Source organism: Ixodes scapularis, unplaced genomic scaffold, assembly GCF_016920785.2.
Source record: "Ixodes scapularis isolate PalLabHiFi unplaced genomic scaffold, ASM1692078v2 PGA_scaffold1__304_contigs__length_218370807, whole genome shotgun sequence".
Taxonomy (NCBI): Eukaryota; Metazoa; Arthropoda; class Arachnida; order Ixodida; family Ixodidae; genus Ixodes; species Ixodes scapularis.
Window position 1 is genome coordinate 96068984 of NW_024609846.1, and position 20244 is coordinate 96089227.

At 44.1% G+C, this 20244-nt stretch overlaps 1 protein-coding gene across 1 annotated transcript in view; it reads right to left on the reverse strand.

The window, feature by feature from the left end:
• Window positions 1–18141, reverse strand: part of LOC8029614 (EF-hand domain-containing protein D1) — a 61588-nt gene extending 43447 nt beyond the window's left edge. Inside the window, exon 1 of the mRNA XM_029974762.4 lies at window positions 17755–18141. Within this exon, the coding sequence (XP_029830622.1) occupies window positions 17755–17903 (149 nt within the window). The 5' untranslated portion in view covers window positions 17904–18141. The remainder of the gene's footprint in view (window positions 1–17754) is intronic.
• Between the last annotated feature and the right edge of the window lie 2103 nt (window positions 18142–20244).

Below are 20244 nucleotides of genomic sequence, written 5' to 3' on the forward strand. Positions count from 1 at the left end.
ACCCTCTGGTGACGCTATTGTTTTCTCTACACCCTTTTAACTTTCCCCCCTCATTTAATAGGTATTATAAAGATACCTTGATGTATCCAAATATTTTTAGGAATTTGATTGTTTTTTTAGAACTCATGTCAAACTCATCACTCCGGTCGCTTTTTGGTCAAATTTGACAGGTCATTACTTTGTCTGTGCTTAAGGTAAATTTTCTTTCTTTGGCTCTACAGAACGCCCAAAGCAAGCCCATTATAGATATAATAATATCATTATGATCTGTCGGCTAGCCGCTACGCTACCTTCACGTAAACGTTGTAAGAAATAACAAATATTGAAAGTTTGAGGTCGATTTTCTCAAAAAACCCATTTTTGTAAATTTTCATTTTTTTAAATTCTTTTAGACATATTGGTCGACTACAAGAAAAAACAGTCTATAAATGTAATATTTTGGTTGCATGTCCTCTGTTTGAGCCGCAATCGCGTGAAATGTGTGAACATTTGTTATTTTTCACATCGTTTACGTGAAGGTAGCGGAGCGGCTACTCGGCAGATAATAATGATATTATTATATCTATAATGGGATTGCTTTGGGCTTTCCGTAGAGCCAAAGAAAGAATATTTACCTTAAGTACAGACAAAGTAATGACCTGTCAAATTTGACCGAAAAGCGACGGGAGTGACGAGTTTGACATATTTTTTAGAAAACAATCAAATTCCTAAAACTATTTGAATACATCAAGGTATCTTTATAATACCTATTAAATGAGGGGTAAAAGTTAAAATGGTGTAAAGAAAACAATAGCGCCAGCAAAGGGTGTCAAACACGCGACCTCCGACGGCAGACAAAAACACTAGTTTCTGCCACTGCGGCTTCTACGCTTCGGAACTGAAGAAAAAAAAAATCTGGGGAACATCCGGTTTGCGCTCTCCTTCATTTGAGAAATGCCCCCAAAACATATATTTTTTTCGTGAAAATTAAAAATCATACTTTTTTAGTCTGCCCCATTTGAGATGAAAACTCCCATATCGGGCAGGCTGAAAGAGTCCAGTTTTTAATTTTCACGAAAAAAATATATGTTTTAGGGGCTTTTCTCAAATGAATTAAAGCGCAAGCCGCATGTTCCCTAGATGTTTTGTTCTCGAGTTACGAAGCGTAGAAGCCGCGGTGGCAGAAACTAGTGTTTTTGCCTCCCGTCGCCGGTCGCGTGTTTGACACCCTCTGCTGGCGCTAGCGTTTTGTCTACACCATTTTAACTTTTCCTCCTCGTTTAATAAGTACTATAGAAATACCTTTATGCGTTTAAATATTTCTAATAGTTTGATTGTTTTCTAAAGAAAATGTCAAACTCGTCACTAAGGTCGATTTTTGGTCCACTTTGACAGGTTATTGCTTTGTCTGTACTTAAGGTAAATTTTATTTCTTGGGCTCTATAGAAAGCCCTAAGCATGCCTAGTATAGATATAGTAATATTATTTTGATCTGCTGAGTAGCCGCTCCGCTACCTTCACGTAAACGTTGTGAAAAATAACAAATGTTCACACAATTGACGCGATTGCGGCTCAAATAAAGGACATACAACCAAAATATTACATTTCTAGATTATTTTTTCTTGTAGTCGACTAAAATTTCTAAAAAAATTTAAAAAATAAAAATTTACAAAAATGGGGTTTTTGAGAAAATCGACCCCAAACTTTCAACATTTGTTATTTCTTACAACGTTTACGTGAAGGTAGCGGAACGGCTAGTCGACAGATCATAATGATATTATTATATCTATAATGGGCTTGCTTTGGACTTTCTGTAGAGCCAAAGAGAGAAAATTTACCTTAAGTACAGACAAAGTAATGACCTGTCAAAGTTGACCGAAAATCGACCAGAGTGACGAGTTTTACACGTATTTTAGAAAACAATCAAATTCCTAAAAATATTTGAATACGTCAAGGTATCTTTATAATACCTATTAAATGAGGCGAAAAAGTTAAAATGGAGTAGAAAAAACACTAGCACCAGCAGAGGGTGTCGAACACGAGACCTGCGACGGCAGGCAAAAACACTAGTTTCTGCCACTGCGGCTTCTCCGGCTCGTAACTCGAGAACAAAAAATCTGGGGAACATGCAGTTTGCGCCCTCCTTCATTTGAGGAATGCCCCCAAAACATATATTTTTTTCGTGAAAATTAAAAATTGGACCCTTTTAGCCTGCCCGATTTGAGATGAAAACACCCATATATATATATATATACATATATATATATATATATATATATATATATATATTTTTTTTTTTTTACGTAAGCCCCGATTAGCCCAAGACAGGTGCACGTAAAACCGAATAAAACATTAGCCTCCCGAGACAGTATTTCGCGCAGTTTCGACTTCTTGCAAGACTGATGCCCAAATGTGATTTATGTTAGGGTTGTAAGAATCGTCATCTCTCCTTCGCTAAGGCAACACACACTCTCCACCAACTAACCACCCAGTGGAATCAAATTATGCACATGCTGCGCCGCGTCTGGGCAAGGCCTGGACAAGGCCTGGACAAGGCGTTAGGCAGATGACCGTCTTGTCCAGGCCCTGATACACACACGCTTACTCTACCAGCTACCGTACCATAACCTCACCCAGACCGAACACAAACGTATGTCTACCCTATAGTACGGAAGGCGCAGAAACTGGCACTCAGCCTCCCCGTTCGCACAGCCACCTTTTGCAAGGAGCGGCTCGGGGTGACCAACACCCTGGAGGAACTCATAGAAGCGCATCAGGTTGACGCGCGTGCGTTCCACGGCTCAGGGGGCGGACTCTCCAAGCCACCCTTGGCTTCCCACGCTGTCCCGCTTTCCTCACCGCTGCGGGTCCCTCACCCTCACCCACTGCGCGTGCCAAACTCGTTGTGGCTCCCATTCCCCGCCACATGCATCGTACCCGTCACTCGGCCCGGCGTGACCATCGCTAGCGCTATCTCCGACGCGCGCATCCCGTAGGCTGCGATACCGTTCTTGCCCTCACGCCAGCCCGCAGGATGCGGGCGGGAGGGTCACGGCCGTCGTAAACTCTGATCTCAGGCCGGTCCACGCTTCCACGGAGCGCCGTCTCACCGACGTGTCCCTCCTGGAGCAGCGTGCGGTCACCAGGGCAATCCTTTCGACCTCCACTCTCTCCTTCCCCGCACCTATTCACATTCTGACTGGCTCCCAGACGGTCTGTCGGACACTTCCTTTACAACACACTTCATTCCTTCACTGCGTCCCTACTCGAATCTTTCCTATCCTCCCCTCCCACACTTTCCGGTTTGTCTGGGTGCCTGGGCACGCAGCCCTCCCCGGTAATGAGTGCGCTCGTGCGCTCGCCCGAGAACTCTCACACCGGGCACCTGAGGAAGACTCTGCCACCATTCGATCAGTTCGTTTTTTATACCCAACACTCCTAGCTGAGCTACGCCTCGCTCAACAACATTGTCCTCCTCCTCAACCTTCCTTTACCCGCAGACAGAGCGTCCTAAGGCGTCAGCTCCCAACCAATACCTTTCCGACGCCCCTCTTCTGCTCCGTGTACCCCTTCCGCGGTCCGCCTAGGTCCCCAGACTGCGGAGACCGTCCCAACCTTCTCCACATGGTCTGGCAATGCGAGGCCATTCCCTGTGTCTCACCCCATCCCGAACCCTCCCCAACCTTCTGGGAGGAACGTCTGGTCGATGACACGACCACCGGCCAGCAATGGCTGGTGGACCATTCCGATTCGGTGGCCACCACCCATGGGGCTCCCGATGAGCTCCATCCGGAGGTACCGGAACCCATCCCCGCAATATAGTTTATTCATTCACTCATTATTGCATCCATATCTATTTATTTTTGCAGCAAGGCATCGTGTACTGGATTCTCTCGAAGAATACAATTTATTATTTTTCTCTTTCTGCCCCATATCTGCCTTGAGATCTATCATGTGAGCACAATGTACTTTTTGCCATACCCCGCGACCAGGTGTTTCATACTGTCAAACAGCAAACACAAAATAACGTTTCCGCAGATCGGCTCAACAGCTGGCGTATTTTCAAGTATACCGTCCTCTCGTGTCGATCTAAATCAGTTGTGTGAACTTCATACCGTCAAATTTATTGATGATGATGAAATATATATTTCATTACTGACTGAAGATTTGACAACATAAAAAAATTACACGAGTACCTATAGGACTGCTTACGTGTAGGAACGCGAAAGCCAGTCAAGGACAACGTCTAGGACGACCTCTAGGACGACGTCGAGAACGATGCCTAGAGGACGACGTTTAGAACGACGTCGAGGTAGCAGGAGTGTTCAACAGGGCGCCACAAACCCCAAAACACCATTCATAAAGCGATATCTCGAACGGATGGACGTATTTTTGTAAAATAAGGATGCGATTGAGTGAGAATCGCGACGTCGGCGTTTCCTGCAGAATAGTTGAGGAGGGGGGGAAACGGCCTTGCTTCCTTCCCTTTTCGCCTCCTCGCCGAGTCAAAGCGAGAACAGAAGGAAACGAAAATCGCGACGTCACAGGCCTTTTTGGCCTTGTTCAAGCGCGCTCTTCTTTCACAAATATACGGCCATCCGTTGGCGATATCGCTTTACGGGGGATGCTTTCGGGTTTGTAGCGTCCCGCCTATAGCGCTTCTGCGTTCTTTTCTGAAATCAAAATCTCGCTTCAGCAAGGAGGCTGTGGCGTAATTGCGTGGGCGGCCACATTTGCCTGCGGAAGCCGCCGTAGATGTAGACGCTGCTGCCGATGTCGAGGCCGTAGACGCGGTCGCCTCACAGTCCATCGCACAAAGTACACAACGAACACAGATGAAGTCCGAAGCGCACCTCGCTGATGACGTACGATGACGCTTGATGACGTATTTTTGTGGCCATCTTCCGGTCACAACGAAGACGGGCGCCGCTTGTTTTTCACGTGCTGTGACAAGTGAGGTCGTCCTAGAAGTCTAGGACGACTTCTAGGACGACTTCTTGGATGACCGCAAGGACGAGGATCGTCTATTGAGCGGCGCGAGCCGCTCAGCCACATTTTTATGGCCATTTACTCCGATTTGTCGCTCAATGGGACAAGTAAGGCTTTCGCTTTAATAACTATGTGTTCCTCACACATATATAACGTCTTAAACATATAGAAGTCTGTTATTGCCTCTTTTATGTGATGAACAGCAATTTTATGCGCCTTTGGGCTGGACAAAAACAAAGTACAGAGGAGCGCGTGGCGAAACTATGATGATTATGCACGCAGAACGATTAAGTAGCTGCCGTGTCGAGTAAAAAACGAAATACTACTTTATTCCATTAAACAAAAAAAATAATCAATGAGCGAAGGTGATACTTATTTTCAAATTGAATTGACCGGCCTCTTTTCAAGAACAAATAGTCAGGCTATGCCAGTTTATCCTGGGTAAGAAAATGTTCATTTGTGTACGCGCGACTTTAGGCCAGATTCGATCTGATTACGAAAGTGAGTGTATATTAATCAGAGTGAGATATCTTGACCAGTGACATCAGCCCCCTCTGCATGATTCTTCGCCTGCATCATGGTGCTGAGTGTAAATAACGCTGGCAGGGAAAACAAGCGTTGTGATTGCCGCTCAGTGTTTCTATAAGGGCTTGTCCTGAAAATTCGTGACATTAAAAAAAAAATATTATTTCTTTTAGCCTACTTGCGTCCTCAGCATATATATATATATATATATTGTGAGAGATAGTTCGTAAACTATATTTCACGATATATATGGCGACCCATGGTGGTCATTTCATGATTTTATGCGCTGTAATTAAATTATTAGTTCAAGAGCACAACTACGACTTAACTTTTAATACTTCGACGCAAGGTTGTATTAATCACGACTATTTTAGGCGACCTACCACATTTCGAGAAAACCTTGCGATTCAAGTAAGATATATGTGACCAAAGTAAACAAATGGATGTTGAGTCGTATAAACAATGTGTTTTGTATGTTAATCTAGATTTTCTTGTGCTCTTTAGTTAAAATTAAATATCGCAATTTCGTATTTCCTAGTACCTGAAAATTAAAGTAGATTGTACTAACGATAAAGCACTAGTTAATCGTTTCACGGTGGAAATAGTGCTTATATAAACAACACGGAAAATATATGATCAATTTAGCAGTTTGAACCGGTTCAAATCGGTTTGAATCGCTATTTTGGCTCTCCAGTACTGAACCGGAACTGAACCGAAAGGTGTGAGCCCGAACCGAACGGATAAAAATTTCGGTTCGACACTCTGGTTGCAGGAGTGTGTACGCGCGTCATTCCGGTCGTTCCGCTCACAGCAGACGCAGTCGTAGCTAACGCGCTCGTTGCCGATGTCTGAACCAGCCTTTACTGGAGAAAGGTCCATGAACCAACTTCAGAAAAAGGGAAGAAACAGGCAATATGAACCACGTTCGCCTATGGATTCACGGATTAGAGGAGCGCAAGCTTAATTCCTTGCAAGCTATGCATATACGGCGACCACGTGGTAGACGAGATGAAACAACCAGCGTGGCCCACGAATGAATGGATCAAAGAAGAGGGGGGGGGGGGGGGGGGGGGGGGCGGCGGCGAAAAAGCAGCAAGAAATCGAGGCCACAGCCGACCCCGCCAGGAATGCAGTCTACCGCCGCCACAAGATGCGCCAAGCAGGTGGTGTTGGCTGAGCGCAATAAAAAATAATAAAAAAAAAAAAAACGGCGTTGGAACAAGGGGAAAAAAAAGCAGACACATACTAGTATTTCAAAAACAAATACGCGCTGGAAAGAGCGGAACAAAAGAAAACACAAACCAGAGTGGATATTACGGGGACAGGTACAGAGAAGTAAAAAACCAAGAAAGGGAGAGGAATCAAGGTCGGCTTGATTATATGAGCGGCACGGCGGCACCACGAGCAAAGATGCTTGCTTTCTTTTTATAAATGTTTTTTTTTTCTCTCCTTTTTGAATACGGGGGGTCTTTTTCAAGTGCAGGGTCTTTCGAAAGAAGTGGAACTATAGCCTCGACGGAAAAAAAGAAGAAACATATAAAAAGAAATACCAATTTGTTCGGTGTGCCAGTAAGTATACTACCGAAACACCGTTTATATGCGTGCCGAATCGACGTCCGTAATTGGCGGAGCCTTGCGGGGAGAGATGCGTGGGGCGTGATATAACAAAACCAATAAAATGGTTCGAAGCGACGTTATATCTCAGCTCAATGTAAATCTAAGGCGACAAAAAAAAAAAAAAAAAAAGCTGACTAAATAGGAGAGCGTATCTCGGTTAACCCGGTGATAGCACAAGTGCAAAGGCGTCGATCGCGTTGTGGTGACGCACTTTTGGCGCTATGATTGACTCAATTTGACCGTCGAGTCGGCCGCAGTATCGATGTGTTAACAGACTCACAGAAAAAAAAAATGTCTTCATTGAGCTATTGAGCCGATTCCTGCTAAATGGTCAGAGGCTAGTTGGGGGTTCCAGGCCAGGCGGCTTTGGACACCCTGAAGATGTGGTCGAAGAGTTAACGCTGAGAGAGCGCGGAATGTGACGCGCAATATGTGGGGTTGGTGGGAGGGAGCCGGTTTGGGGCCTGGGGTGGCAGATTATGATCGGGAGAGGGACGGAGCGGGACCAGGGAGGGACGATTTAAAGAGGAGGAGGAGATGTGCGTTTTGTTTTCGGGAGAGTCGGAGGGAACGTTTCTGGTTCGCAGGAATGTACGCGTTGACTATGGGATCGTCCAGTGAGGGGGGTTAGAAGCTGTGTTTTGAGTCGCCTTGTCCTCTGGTCATGACGCTTAGAGTGAGTTCGTGGGTCCATGTGTTTCGGAAGTGGATCGAAGATGATCTGAGGGAGATGGGACCAGGGTGGTGGGGTGGGAAGATTAGGGAGGAAGACTGGAGGAATCTCAGGAGGGCTCTGCCTTGGCTGGTTTTAGTTCGAGGTGTTGGATATTAAGTGGTGGTTAGCGAGGTTTTCCTCAATAGTGTCGTGAAGATGTGTTTGTTTTAGAAGATGTATGGGGTGTAGGTAAGCATGCCGAGGGCTACCCTTAGCGGTTTGCGGAAGGTTCTCTCGAGGTGTTGAGTTTGTGTCCTGGTGGAATGCAAGTGAGGCAGGTGGATATAGTAAACGGGAGTAAATGAGGGCCTCCGAAGCTTGGACGATTTCACATTCTTTAAGGCCTACGTATCGTTTGGGTACCCGTTTGAACATTTTGGGTGAAATGATCTATGTGCTGGAGGAGTTTAGTGGTGGTGAGCTTGGCGGATCCGATCTGTTGTAAGGATAAGCCCAGGATATTCATGCGGGGTTTCTGCGAGATAGGTTGCTGAATAAGGCGGAGCGATATTAGTCGTCTCTTTGGGTCGTGACGGTTGTTTGAGACGACTGTATTCGGATTTCTGTGACCAGATTGAAAGAACACATTGCGTTGCATATTGTTGCACGCGGTGGCATGTTTTATGGAGATTATTTGCCTGCTGGCCTGGTGTGTCTGGGATTGTCCATATTGTAATGTTGTCGGCATAAAGTGAGTGGTTAAGTTTCGGAATGAGGTTTAGTGTATGAGGGGAGGTGTATCATATCAGTGAAAGTAAGGGAGAAAAAACTGGGCCCTCAGGGACACCTCGGTAATTAGGGAAAGGGGAGGATTGACAGTTTGAGATCTGAAAGGAGGCTGTGCGTCCGGAAAAAAAAAGGTTAGGATTAAATTTGTACAGCCGGTTGCCACGTCGATGGAGGCAAGGTGTTCCCCGATAATGATACGTGATACGTTGTCGAAAGCTTTGCTAATATCTAGGCCTAGGCCAGCACGGAGTTGGTATCGTTGTAAATGCCTCAGAGACAAACATCGATCATGAGTGCCGATGTTTTGACGGAAGTCGATGAGAGTGGGTGGGAGTGAATGGTGAGTGTCGAGATGCCAAATGAGGCTGTTTAGGGAAATCGTTTCGAGGAGTTCACCGGCACAGGCCGTGTGTGATGTTGGTCTCGGAGTGTTGATTGTCATGGGTTTGTTGGGTTTTGGTATAGTGTTGATAGAGGCGTGTTTCTATTCTTGGGTGGGTTCCTTTGTTTCCCAGATATAGTTGTAGATTGTCAGGAGTTGCGCCTATCGATAGTCATTGTGAGATTCCTCAATAGTTGGTAGCTGATGCCCTTCTCTCAAGGAACTCACCGACGTAATAATGGAGATAAATCTCAAAGGTTTACTTTGTATTAAACATGTTAAAAAAAACGAAGGATTTTGAATGGAGGCTAATTGCTTCAAAAATACAAATATCATTAACACATTACCCATTTTGTACGCACAGTTGAGAACACAAGTCGTGAGGTTCATTGAATGAACCAAAACTGAAGGAACGGTGGAGGTACGAACACACGAGTCGAACGGTCATAAATGAATAACTTCGAGTGAGATGGCTGAAAATAATAACCTCTCATTAATTCCTTTTTATAATTCAGTGTTTTTACGCTATGGTCAAAGCCTCCAAACATCGATTATTTGATTACTATTTTTTTACGCACGAGAAAAAAAAAAGAAACACAGATGCTAAGACAATTTCTCTCTCTCTCTCTCTCTCTCTATATATATATATATATATATATATATGTATGTATGTATTTATATATATACAGACAAGAAATCCTAAAAAAGAAACACGAACACGAGTGATGTACTTGGTTCCAATGCGCAATCTCAAAGAGAGAGAGAGAAAACGCCGTAGAATCGTTAATCGGCCACAGCACGACATTAACTGGCTACCCACGATCAAAGATAACACAAAGGCAGATAGACGAGACCGTATACGTAATACATACCATGTTTTCGTTTTCTTTTCTCGTTATTTTTCCCCTTTCTTTTGCGACAAATGCGATTGAAAATCGGTCGAACTAAAGAATTTCGAGTATCTTTTTAGCGATTTTGTTTTTGCGAGTGTGCCTCAATTTAATGTCGGTGACGCCATATAATAATAAAGAAATATAAAAAAAGAATATGCTAGGAAAATCGGCCGTCGTATAAATGTATCGAGGCGCTTTGACGCCACTCGATTCCAGAGCGACGTAAAAAAAAATGACTCGCAGCTCTCCGTTGCACCCGACGATGGACCGCGGGGGACGCTACGAGCCATCGGAGCCAATGCAAAGTCGTGTGTGTGTGTCACGTGACCTTCGGAAGGGGAGCAGCGATGTGGTCACGAGGTACGTTCACGTGGCTAGAACGGCTCGTAGGGTTTGCTGCAGTCCATCTCGTGTGAGGCGAAACGGGCTGTGTAGAATGTAGCTCTCGAACTCGATATACGTATATTCCCCGCCGAGGGGCGACCTCAATGTGTGAAGACGACGACGGTTGAAGATAACTCGGCCGAGAAGGAATCTCCCTCCCGGCTGCCTGGATAACGAAGCGGGAGACGGCGTCGGTTTTCCGTCGCTTACGAAAGCACAAAGTCGAGGGTTTCCTCTTGAATGCAGCGGTAGTTTCTTCTTCTTTTTTTTTTTTTTTTATCACTTATTCCTTTTTCTGTCGAAATACGCGGGCATTGTGTCAGTTCCTGGCAACTCAAGAACTCCGCCAACAGACGAGAAAGAAAAAAAGGAAACAGACGAAATACGTAAACTATCGGACATCAGGTCGTTTCCGGGGCTAGCCTGCTTCCTTCTACTCATTTTGCGTGATTTTGTCTTACTCAGATCATTCTAAATATATTTATTTACACAACTATATATATATATATATATATATATATATATATATATATATATATATATATATATATATATATATATATATATTGCAAAACTTTAAAGTATAAACCAGCGATGACGAGGACGGGAACAGGACATCTTTCAACGCAGTTGGGGTTTGGAAGAATATATTGTGACGTTTTATACTTAGGAACTATCTACACAATACGATTATTCATTCATTCATTCTTTCGTTCATTTGATATGGTCATGAACAGCTGATGCTAATTGGTAATGATGAACAGCAGGGAGCACTACTATGCTCGCACTATATTTATTTTTTTTCCTTTTTTTTTTTACTTAACAATATAGTTTTTATATCCTTCCCTTCGTAAAAAAATGCAAAACACAGAAGAAAAAAAAAATTCCGAGGGCACCTAAGCATTTCTTATGAGTTGTGAATGCGAACGCATGAATGTCGTTATTCCGCTCCGTTAGTTCGTGTGCGGCGTAGTGGACGGCCACGTTTCGCTACTGGCGAGGTAACGGCCGACGGCCGAGCGCGCGCTCTCGTGAAGTGACCGCGTCGCGCTGAGCCAACGTTGGCTGAGCTCGGCTGAGCAGGGTCTCCGGAGTTTGGCCGTGCGGGCTTTGCGGCCAGGCCCGCACTTCTTACCGGCGGCCGGGCCGATGCGTGCGCTGCGCCACCACGGAGAAGGCTTCTCTGGTGGCGTTCCTTGGAACTACGCCACGCGAGAGCCAATGTGAGCCTATCCATCAGATTTCTGCTACAGAACACAGGCTTCGCTCCTGGGACTGGGGAAAGTGCCGTGTGGCGCGGCTTCACAAGCCGATGACGTCGGTTCGCTCCATAAGACAGTTAATGCTTTCGAATAAAAAAAAAAAAAGAAACAAATAAAAACGGAAGAATAGTTTATCAAGAATACAAACTTGGCTTTTTCGACCGAGTTTTTCAGGACCTTGTACATCAAAGTCCTCGAAAGCCAGCAAGTATGTGAGCTCGTTTTCTCAGTATGCGTATACCGAATGCCCACGAATATGGCCCGAGTTATGTTCCCTGCAGCTCCTGGCGCTTTCTGCTTTTAAGTTGTCGACGACGAAACACGCCGTGTCGATCGTGCAGCAGGCAGTAAAGCGTTGTAAATTATAAAATAAAAATGGCGAAAAGTGGTGCCTCGTGACATGACGTTTTTTATCTCTTCCTCTTCTCTCTTCCAAAAAGCAGAAAAGAAAGAACATTGCACTTTCTGTTTGTTCTATTTTTGTTTTCTTCTCCCGTCAAGGTGAATTGCGTAAGAAAAGCGTAATTTGTCACAGTCCTATTTCTCTCATTTTATGGTGCCGTTGTTAACCCACCGACACGTCCCGCGATGCCACGGCTTGCATTCGCGACAGACACCCATGTCTCTCTCTCTCTCTTTCTCTCGAGCGACTCAAAGAACCGAGAACATCGTAAACAAACGGAGGTGAGCTCAACCCGAAACCTGGAGAGTGAAACCCATTAAGTTTCACGCAAACTCTGGACTAGCTACTAAATAAGCTACGCTTGGAGCATAAATGCAGTTTATTTCTTTGCTAGGTGGCGCAACTTACCGCCCATTATAAAGGGTACAGCCGGAAGCATCCAACAGTTAATTCATCCATCCATCCATGATCCATGTTAGAAGTGTCGTTACTATGAAACCTGACATGTATTTAGTGACTAGCTGTGGCTCTAGTCCCTGACTCACTCATATTCCTTAAAATATAACCCTGTAAAGTTTTTTTTTTCTTTTTAACATTTTACGGTTTTATTATTTTGTGTCAGCGGAAGCGTTGCTGTCATTATACGTAGCTTTCATCGACGTCACGTCGGCCGCCATTGCCGCGTGCCATGCTCCTGTGCCCGCACTCTCTGCAGCATACATTTGGCGTCATCGAATCTGTTCTTTTCGGCATACATTCGAGGATACCGAATGTATCAGAAGGTGCGGGCACAGGAGAATGGTATGGAGCAATGGCGGCTGGTGCGGTGCCATATATCACATGCGAGGCATGCATAGTTCTGACAAAACGCACTGATGCGGCAACTTGTTTCACCGCTCCTGCATGGTCGTTAAAATCAAAGAAGGAAATAGAAAAAAAAGAAAAACGTGAGCAAGAATTATGTATCAGTGCCGAGGCACGGAGCACTCCTTAGCGTGATTTGTACGTTTCTCAAGAGGGCTGCACTCGCATCCCACGGACGAAGGCTCACGAGCTTGCCGCCATCTTTAATGAATGTTTTTCTTTTCTTTTCTTTCGTACGCTTTACGAAGGTAGGTCTACCCGTGTGCCGCTGTGCGTTTCCATAACAAGCGAGGATTGATGGGAATGGTGAGCGTGTGAACTTTCTCGGGAGAGAAACGCCGATGTCCCACCTTTGAAGTAATTACGACTGTCTTGGCCCAGCAGAAACATTGTATGCCGAAGCCTTCTTTTCTCTAAAGTCTCGAAATGAAGTTCGTCTTTTTGTTGAACATCGTTGCCTGGCTTCAACGCAAGATTTTAACATTTTGGGACAACATATTGTAAAAGTTACTTCTGTATAGAAAGGTAAAAAGGAAAGGAAAAATAACGGCCAATGTTTCCACAATATAACAAAAAACATATAAACTTTTGACGTTTCATTACTTAGTTTTTAACGTAAATAATATACCCCATAAACGTCGCACTCGTCCTCCGCCAGGCGCCATCAGCTCGTTTTCGATTTGGGCGCTGTCGAGCTCGAAGGCAAATTCGGTGAAAAGGAAAATCCTCTACGCGCCTTCAAGAGTTCTTTGGTGTGACTCACATTCGGAGGGATTGCGGATGCGAACGCCGTCAACAGAATATGATACCGGCCGATTAAACTCGACCCCAACGCGAACAGAAAAAAAAAGAAAAAAAAAAGAAGAAAGAGAACACTTGCACATAAGAGAAACGCGAAAGACAACGCGGGAGATGAATAATAACCTTCCGGTACAGTTACCTTGCGTTTTCCTTTTACTAGTCATCAGTATTGCTTTACTTGCTGCTCGTGCCGTCATATAATTTAATGTAAAAAGAAACTAACAAATATATGATATCCAGTGAAACCTTTCAAGAAACTTTTAACTTCTCCCAGAAATTGTTTTAAAGCGTCTGGGTGAGACACGTAATTCAAATCCAAAAAACAACAACAACGACGACGACACCTTTAAGACATTAAGAAACATGCTTGTCTGGGGTCGACGTTCGAAATCACCTCTTTCTCAAAATATATTATGCAACAAAAACATTGCGCTTTTTTTTTTTAAGCATGGAATGTTTTTTAGCGCTACGCGTAATCCCAAAAGTGTGTCCGTCCGTCTGTTCGTTCGCGCATTTTCAACTAAATTTAGCGGGGAAAATGGCGTCACCTGACGTCGAGTGACCTATATACACCTTGGTAAAATTGACGGCACGTGATTTACACGTCAGCTCAGTTTTCCCATAGCGGGAAAATTCCCGTCTTGTGGCCAAAGCATCAATCCAGTTTCCCCGCTAAATTTAGTGGGAAAATATGCGACACGCGATACACCGATTCCCCATAATGCATTTGATGGATTATAGGACTTCGAAGGTAAGGGTCGCTGCTTTATACATTGTGACATAGATGTCCTGTAAAAAAACAACTTAAAAATAAGATATGTTTTGCTGTTCAGTAATCATGTCGTTTAACACCAAAAAATATGGCACAAAAAAGGGGAAAAAAGTTTTAGTAGAAGGAACAGACACAGGATACGTTTCCTTCTGTGGATTTTCCTTCGACTTAAAGTTTGTTCCTTTTCTGCGCCACAGTCTCAAGAGTCTGGTGTTAAACAACACGAGTAGCTACCACCAGCTCGCCTGCGCACTTACTGTATTTTCGCTTGTTGATCAGTGTTTGAATATTCCACATGGATGCGCGAGACAATCAATCAACATTTTTCTTCGTAAACTAGAAAAAAAAAACATTTTTTTCGCGGCCTGTGCAATTTTCATTAACGTCGTTCCCTCGACCAACAGGTACGTTTGTCGCCTGTTGGCAGCGTTCGAGCGAGGTGCATTTGTCATGTCTGCGCGCAATGCTCCTTCAAGGTCTCTGCGAAACATCGTGGAAGGCCCAGGGACGAGCGCGTGGCTTCACTACGCGCTTTGCTCGCGCGAGCGGTCTTGGAAACGAACTTGCGTGATGAAGTATACGAAAACAAGGCCATGGAAGCTGTAAACCGCGTTGATAGGTGAGGAGAACTTGCGAACAAGCAGTCTTCTACACTTTACTCGAAAAAAAAAAAAAAGTAATCGATTGCGATCACAATTACCGTCCATTATTGGATTCGAATCACCGAATTGTATATAAAAAACTGATTATATTTTTAATCCATCAATTTTGGTAAACCGTCCGCCTGTCGGAATCAAAGTTCGAAGATTTTTTTTTTTTTTTTTTTTTACAGGAAATTCGCGCTAAAAGGAAGGACGCCATCAAAAAGAGAAGGGAAAATAATAGAGGTTACGAGGAATTTCAGCACTTTAAAATGTAATCGGATCACTTATGCAATCACTTTCTAATAAATGTATTCGAATGATTACAAAATTACTCCGAGTGATTTGATTACTTGGAGTGAGTACCGTACAGGGCTGCCAGGAATTGACACTTTCGTTTGTGGATATTTTTCTTTTTAGCCTCGCGCTTTACTCCTTTTAATAAAACACTTCCATGTGGACGCGTTCTTTCAGCTTGGCCTTACCAGAACTTTCACGTTCGGGAATGTGTGTGTGCTTTTTGTAGCTTTGCTTTTATACGCACACACACACACACACACACTCTTTCTCTCTTGTTTCCTTTTTTTGGTCACATCGTAGCACACTGGCACTAAACGCAGCTGGCAGAAGTATAGTGGTTTTCGAATAAACGCCTACTACACTGCTACAGCCTGCGAACTAGAGTGTAACTTGGCCATAACGAACACGTTATGGTTATGGTTAAGCGCGTGTAGCGCGGCCTTACAGTTAGTAAGGCCGCGCTACACGCGCTAGTTTCAGTTATACAGTCACCGACAGCGCAAGGGCCTCGGGGCATGGCTTCCTGTGTTCGCGCTTCGTTGATTAGTCCAATTCGGTAGACTTGACACCTAATGCAGCAACCTGATTGGCTACGGAGTGATAATGAAATGCTCCAAACTCGCCCCGCCCCGCGTTTCTTTAAAAAAAAAAACAGTGTAAAAAAATATGTCGAGCAAGTTGTTTTAGAATGCCTCTTCTTTGGCGCGTCGGAAACGACGAGCAGGGGCACGTCAACGGGCAACGAAGAGAAACGCGCGCAGAAAACGCGCAATGACGGCGGGGCAGCCAAGAGCTCGCCGTCAATGGCGGGAAACAATAGCACGTGGGCTTGTTGAGAGGGTAAACAAACGAACGAAGTGCGCAAGGAGAAGGTCACTTGCACGCCGTATAGGTATCTTACGAAAAAGAAAAGAAAAAGTGCGAGGCAGATTATTGACGCCTCATGGCGCGAGAATACGTGTGATTTACAACGAAGAATCTCAGCTCAGTCCGAATTTATGCGCATTTCTTCCTAGAACTATGTTGTTGTTTTTTTAGTGAATAAAAAAGCTTTAAATACTACTTTGATTACGACAGAGTATCATACCATGAATATTGTACCAACAAATATATTTACACTTGTCTTTACGGCAAACCGTATTTTAATCAATAATAAAATAAACTCTAAAATAATACTAAAAAAGAAAATCAGCGATTTTAATTATGTCCGGGAACCGCCGAAAGGCACGGCACCAATAATTTTGTCCAAAACGATTCAGATACCCACGCTGCACACTAAACCTTTTTACACCCCTTAGGGGTGTAAAGCACTTGTCCCAGGACGAGCACTTTACTAAGCACACTTAACTTTTTTACACCCTTAAAGGGTGTAAAAAAGTTAAGTGTGTGCGACTTGACTCGCGACGAATATTGCATGTGAGCCGCGGCTATTGCCACCCATGCCCATCCCTGCGCAAAAGGCATTAGATAAATTTACGACACCTTTTCGACGACACTACTCCCCCCGCGAGAAAAGTATAAATATTAACGACAGAAAAATGATAAAGATCAAAGGGTGATCAATAAGCTCTGCCGACAAATTGGTCCTGTAATGACTCAAACGATGCGCGCACATCAGATTTTTATCACGCACAGACAAACCACAAGGGAAGATTACCTATCGGTGAATCACACCGACAGTCATAACGGAACTGCCCCGGATTAAGCATCCGATAAGTACTGCCGGTAGAATAATACATACGCGGTGTCTGTCACACGTGCTTTTCATACAACACAAAGCCCACTCAGACGCATACCACGAATTGTTGTAATCATACCAGACCCGTCGAGAGATTCCTATCATTCTACGAACAGAGAGAAAAAAAGTTACTTGTCGGCATTACATTGCTCCTGCAACGGGTAACGTATTTGCTTGGGAATGTGTAGCAGCTACAGCTGAGTGCGCCTGGAATGTAATAGAATGAGATTGGTTCGTTCGCCTTCGCTATTTTCTTCACCCGTTATTTTAGAGACACAAGAAGAATTAAAGGGGTCGCAGCTAGCAAGACGCACGCTCTGAGAAGTCTGGAGCTTCGGCTATCCCGCAAAACGCTTGGGGGTTCCAATCACGGCTGTGAACGGAAAAAAGCTTAGCCAATGAAAAATCCAAAATATATTTACACCTAAAAAGAAAATTGCCTGAGTTGCAGCATTGGGTATGGGGAAACGTGGCGCTCACTGCCACAGCGCAGCACCCATCCCCCCTCTGGCCATAGCATAGCGTAGTGTGTTACCGTTGCCAGTTGTGTCATTTTCGTTCAATAAAAAAGTATCTCAATCAATCAATCAATTAATCAATCATATTTGCAGCCACATTATTTGCCGACTGATCCGTACACTGCAACGATCAGCTTTTCCCGAATGCTTTGCGGGAAAGCAGACCCTCCAGATTTTACAGTGAGCGCGCACACACACACAACATAATGAGAAGAAAAAATAAATTCATTCCCAACACTCACTTTTTGAAGTGTTTCTCGTACTCCTTGATCTCCTTGCGCGAGAACTCCATGTAGGGGTTGAAGCCCGCGCTGATTTTCAAGTCGCTGATCTCGCCCTTCTCGATCGCCTCGCGACGGGCAAACTTCTCCGACAGCTCGACTTCGGCCATGCTCGCTGCCTGCCTGTAGTAATGCTGCTGCTGTCGACGTCGGGTACTCAACCTCGTAAACCTCGTCCGATCCACGCAAACTGCGCACCTCGGCAGGACCTTCGCGCACGTGAAAGATGATGCGACCGCACCGCAAGAACGTGATCTGGCTACTGGCCCCCCACGCGGACTTTCTTCTTCCTCGTACGTTTGCCGCGCTTGCCGACGTAAGCGCGCGGCGCGCTTTCCTTTCTTTTTTCTTTTTTTATTCTTCCTTCCAGACGCCGGTTTTTCGCAGCGGCCGATTTGATTGGTGGAGTGGGAGCGTTGACGTCATTTCCGTCGCCTCCTCTCTTTTTTTTTCATATCACGGGAGAGGAGAAAAGGAATCGGAAAGGATCTGTGGACTTGTGAGTTGCAATGACGGAATCCGGAGAGTAGTGCAGCCAGTGCAGCAACTTCTTGAATACCGATCGCTCTTGTGTTACCTGTTTCGTAGCTACAGTCAAGGCTCCCTTTAGTTTGCAACTCGTCACTTCTTTTTTTTTAAATTTATTTCAGCGGAAAAAAAAAATCGTTCCCGGTGATCAATGTCTACACACGATTCAAAAGGTAAAATATATTTGTAAAATATACAGACTTTATCAGTGCCGAATTACCATATCAAACATACAAAAGGTAAATTTCTGAGAGTCGAAATTAGGAGGAACGAACCTAGAGTGGATGTGGCCCGGACATATATCCAATTTTATCAGCATTTTTCTTTGGAGAAAAAGAAGTGTATTTATTTTTGCCGTAAAAATGCAGTGTTCTTTATATTTTCAATTAGATATCGGTATTTATTTAATTATCTAACTATAAAAATCCGAACTTCTTTGTGACTCTTTTACTGTTTCCCAGTTATACGCTAGTAAGATAAACGCAACATTCAAGAGAACAATTAATGTCCTAAATTATATTAAAACGCGTTCCATTATTTTATTACCACGTCCTTCGAAAACACCGAATGCAGTTCAGGGGTATATAAATTAGTTTGTTAAATGCTTGTCCGAAATATGTTTCATAATAATATTTTGACGTCTCTACTAGAACGCAGTGAAAATTAATGCTTGCTTCAAATCGATCCTCCTCTTCCTTTTTCTTTCCTCCTCCTCCTCGAGCGGAGTGCGACGCCAGACGAATCAGTACCGAGTTATCAACTTAATTGTGGCCGAAATGAATGGGCACGTGTAAAACATGACGCGAAGCGCATTCGCGGATTACACAACGCGGCTACTTTTCTGGATAGGAGGTAATAGAGAAATACACTACTCTGGTTTTGGACTAGCTCATATCTGTAATCCGTGTTGTACGGAGATGTGTCGTTATCGCAGTGTTTACTTGGCGGGCAGACCGAGCTAACTATATAGATTCAGATCACAGACCACCATCTTCCTCGTGTGTTTTACGTCGTCGTTAAATCTATATACATTTAAAGACGACGTAAAACACACGAGAAACACGGCGGTCTGTAATCTGAATTTCAAGATTTTCCGCGACGGTCTACCAACGAAAGAGGAAAAAGCTTTTATGTGCACGTGTCAAAAAACACAAAAAAAAATTAGCCAGACCAGCAGATATTTTATTTACAATGTGTATTTCTTTTCCGGAAGTGCTTTCCCTTTGAAAGTTTATCGTGACATCCGACCAAGTTCAGATTCTCAGAATACGCGGGCCGTCGCGTTACCTCGATTCTGCAGACAGGGCATGCAGATAAAACTTCCCGAAGCTTGCTGAAAGCCCGCACGCCTGATAATGGGGAAAACATGAAACCCTTCATTAAGGCTTGTCGCTTTGAGCAACTGATATGCCTATAATTTTGGAGATTAAGAAATCAAAACGATGCACCCGGATCAGTCATTACAATGCATGTGCGTCTAACAAAGCAATGCTTGAAAGCTATACATATTCGTCAATAGCTTTTCTTTTCTTTTTTGTGTGTGTGTGTGTGTGTGTGTTTACTATCAAATCAGATTTGTATACACTTTTTTAAATATAAAGCAGCGGCTTCATAGCTTCAGAAACTTGCGCAAAGAAAGTAATTAGACATTTCTGTTTAGACAGCGTATGGTCTGTTTGTCTTTGAAATATAACGACACTGGTTTGCACTGCAGACGAGAAATAATTCGCTAGAAAAACATGTGCCAAAACATGTGTTTAGACTAAAAAACGCAGTCTGAGTTGTTACATTACGCAATGCAAAACGTCATGCTTGCATTGCTTCATGTCACAACACAGACTGCGCTGTGGCATTACGCAATGCAAGCATGACGCTTTGGATTGCGTAATGCCACAGCGCAGGCTTCGTTTTTAGGTCTAAACA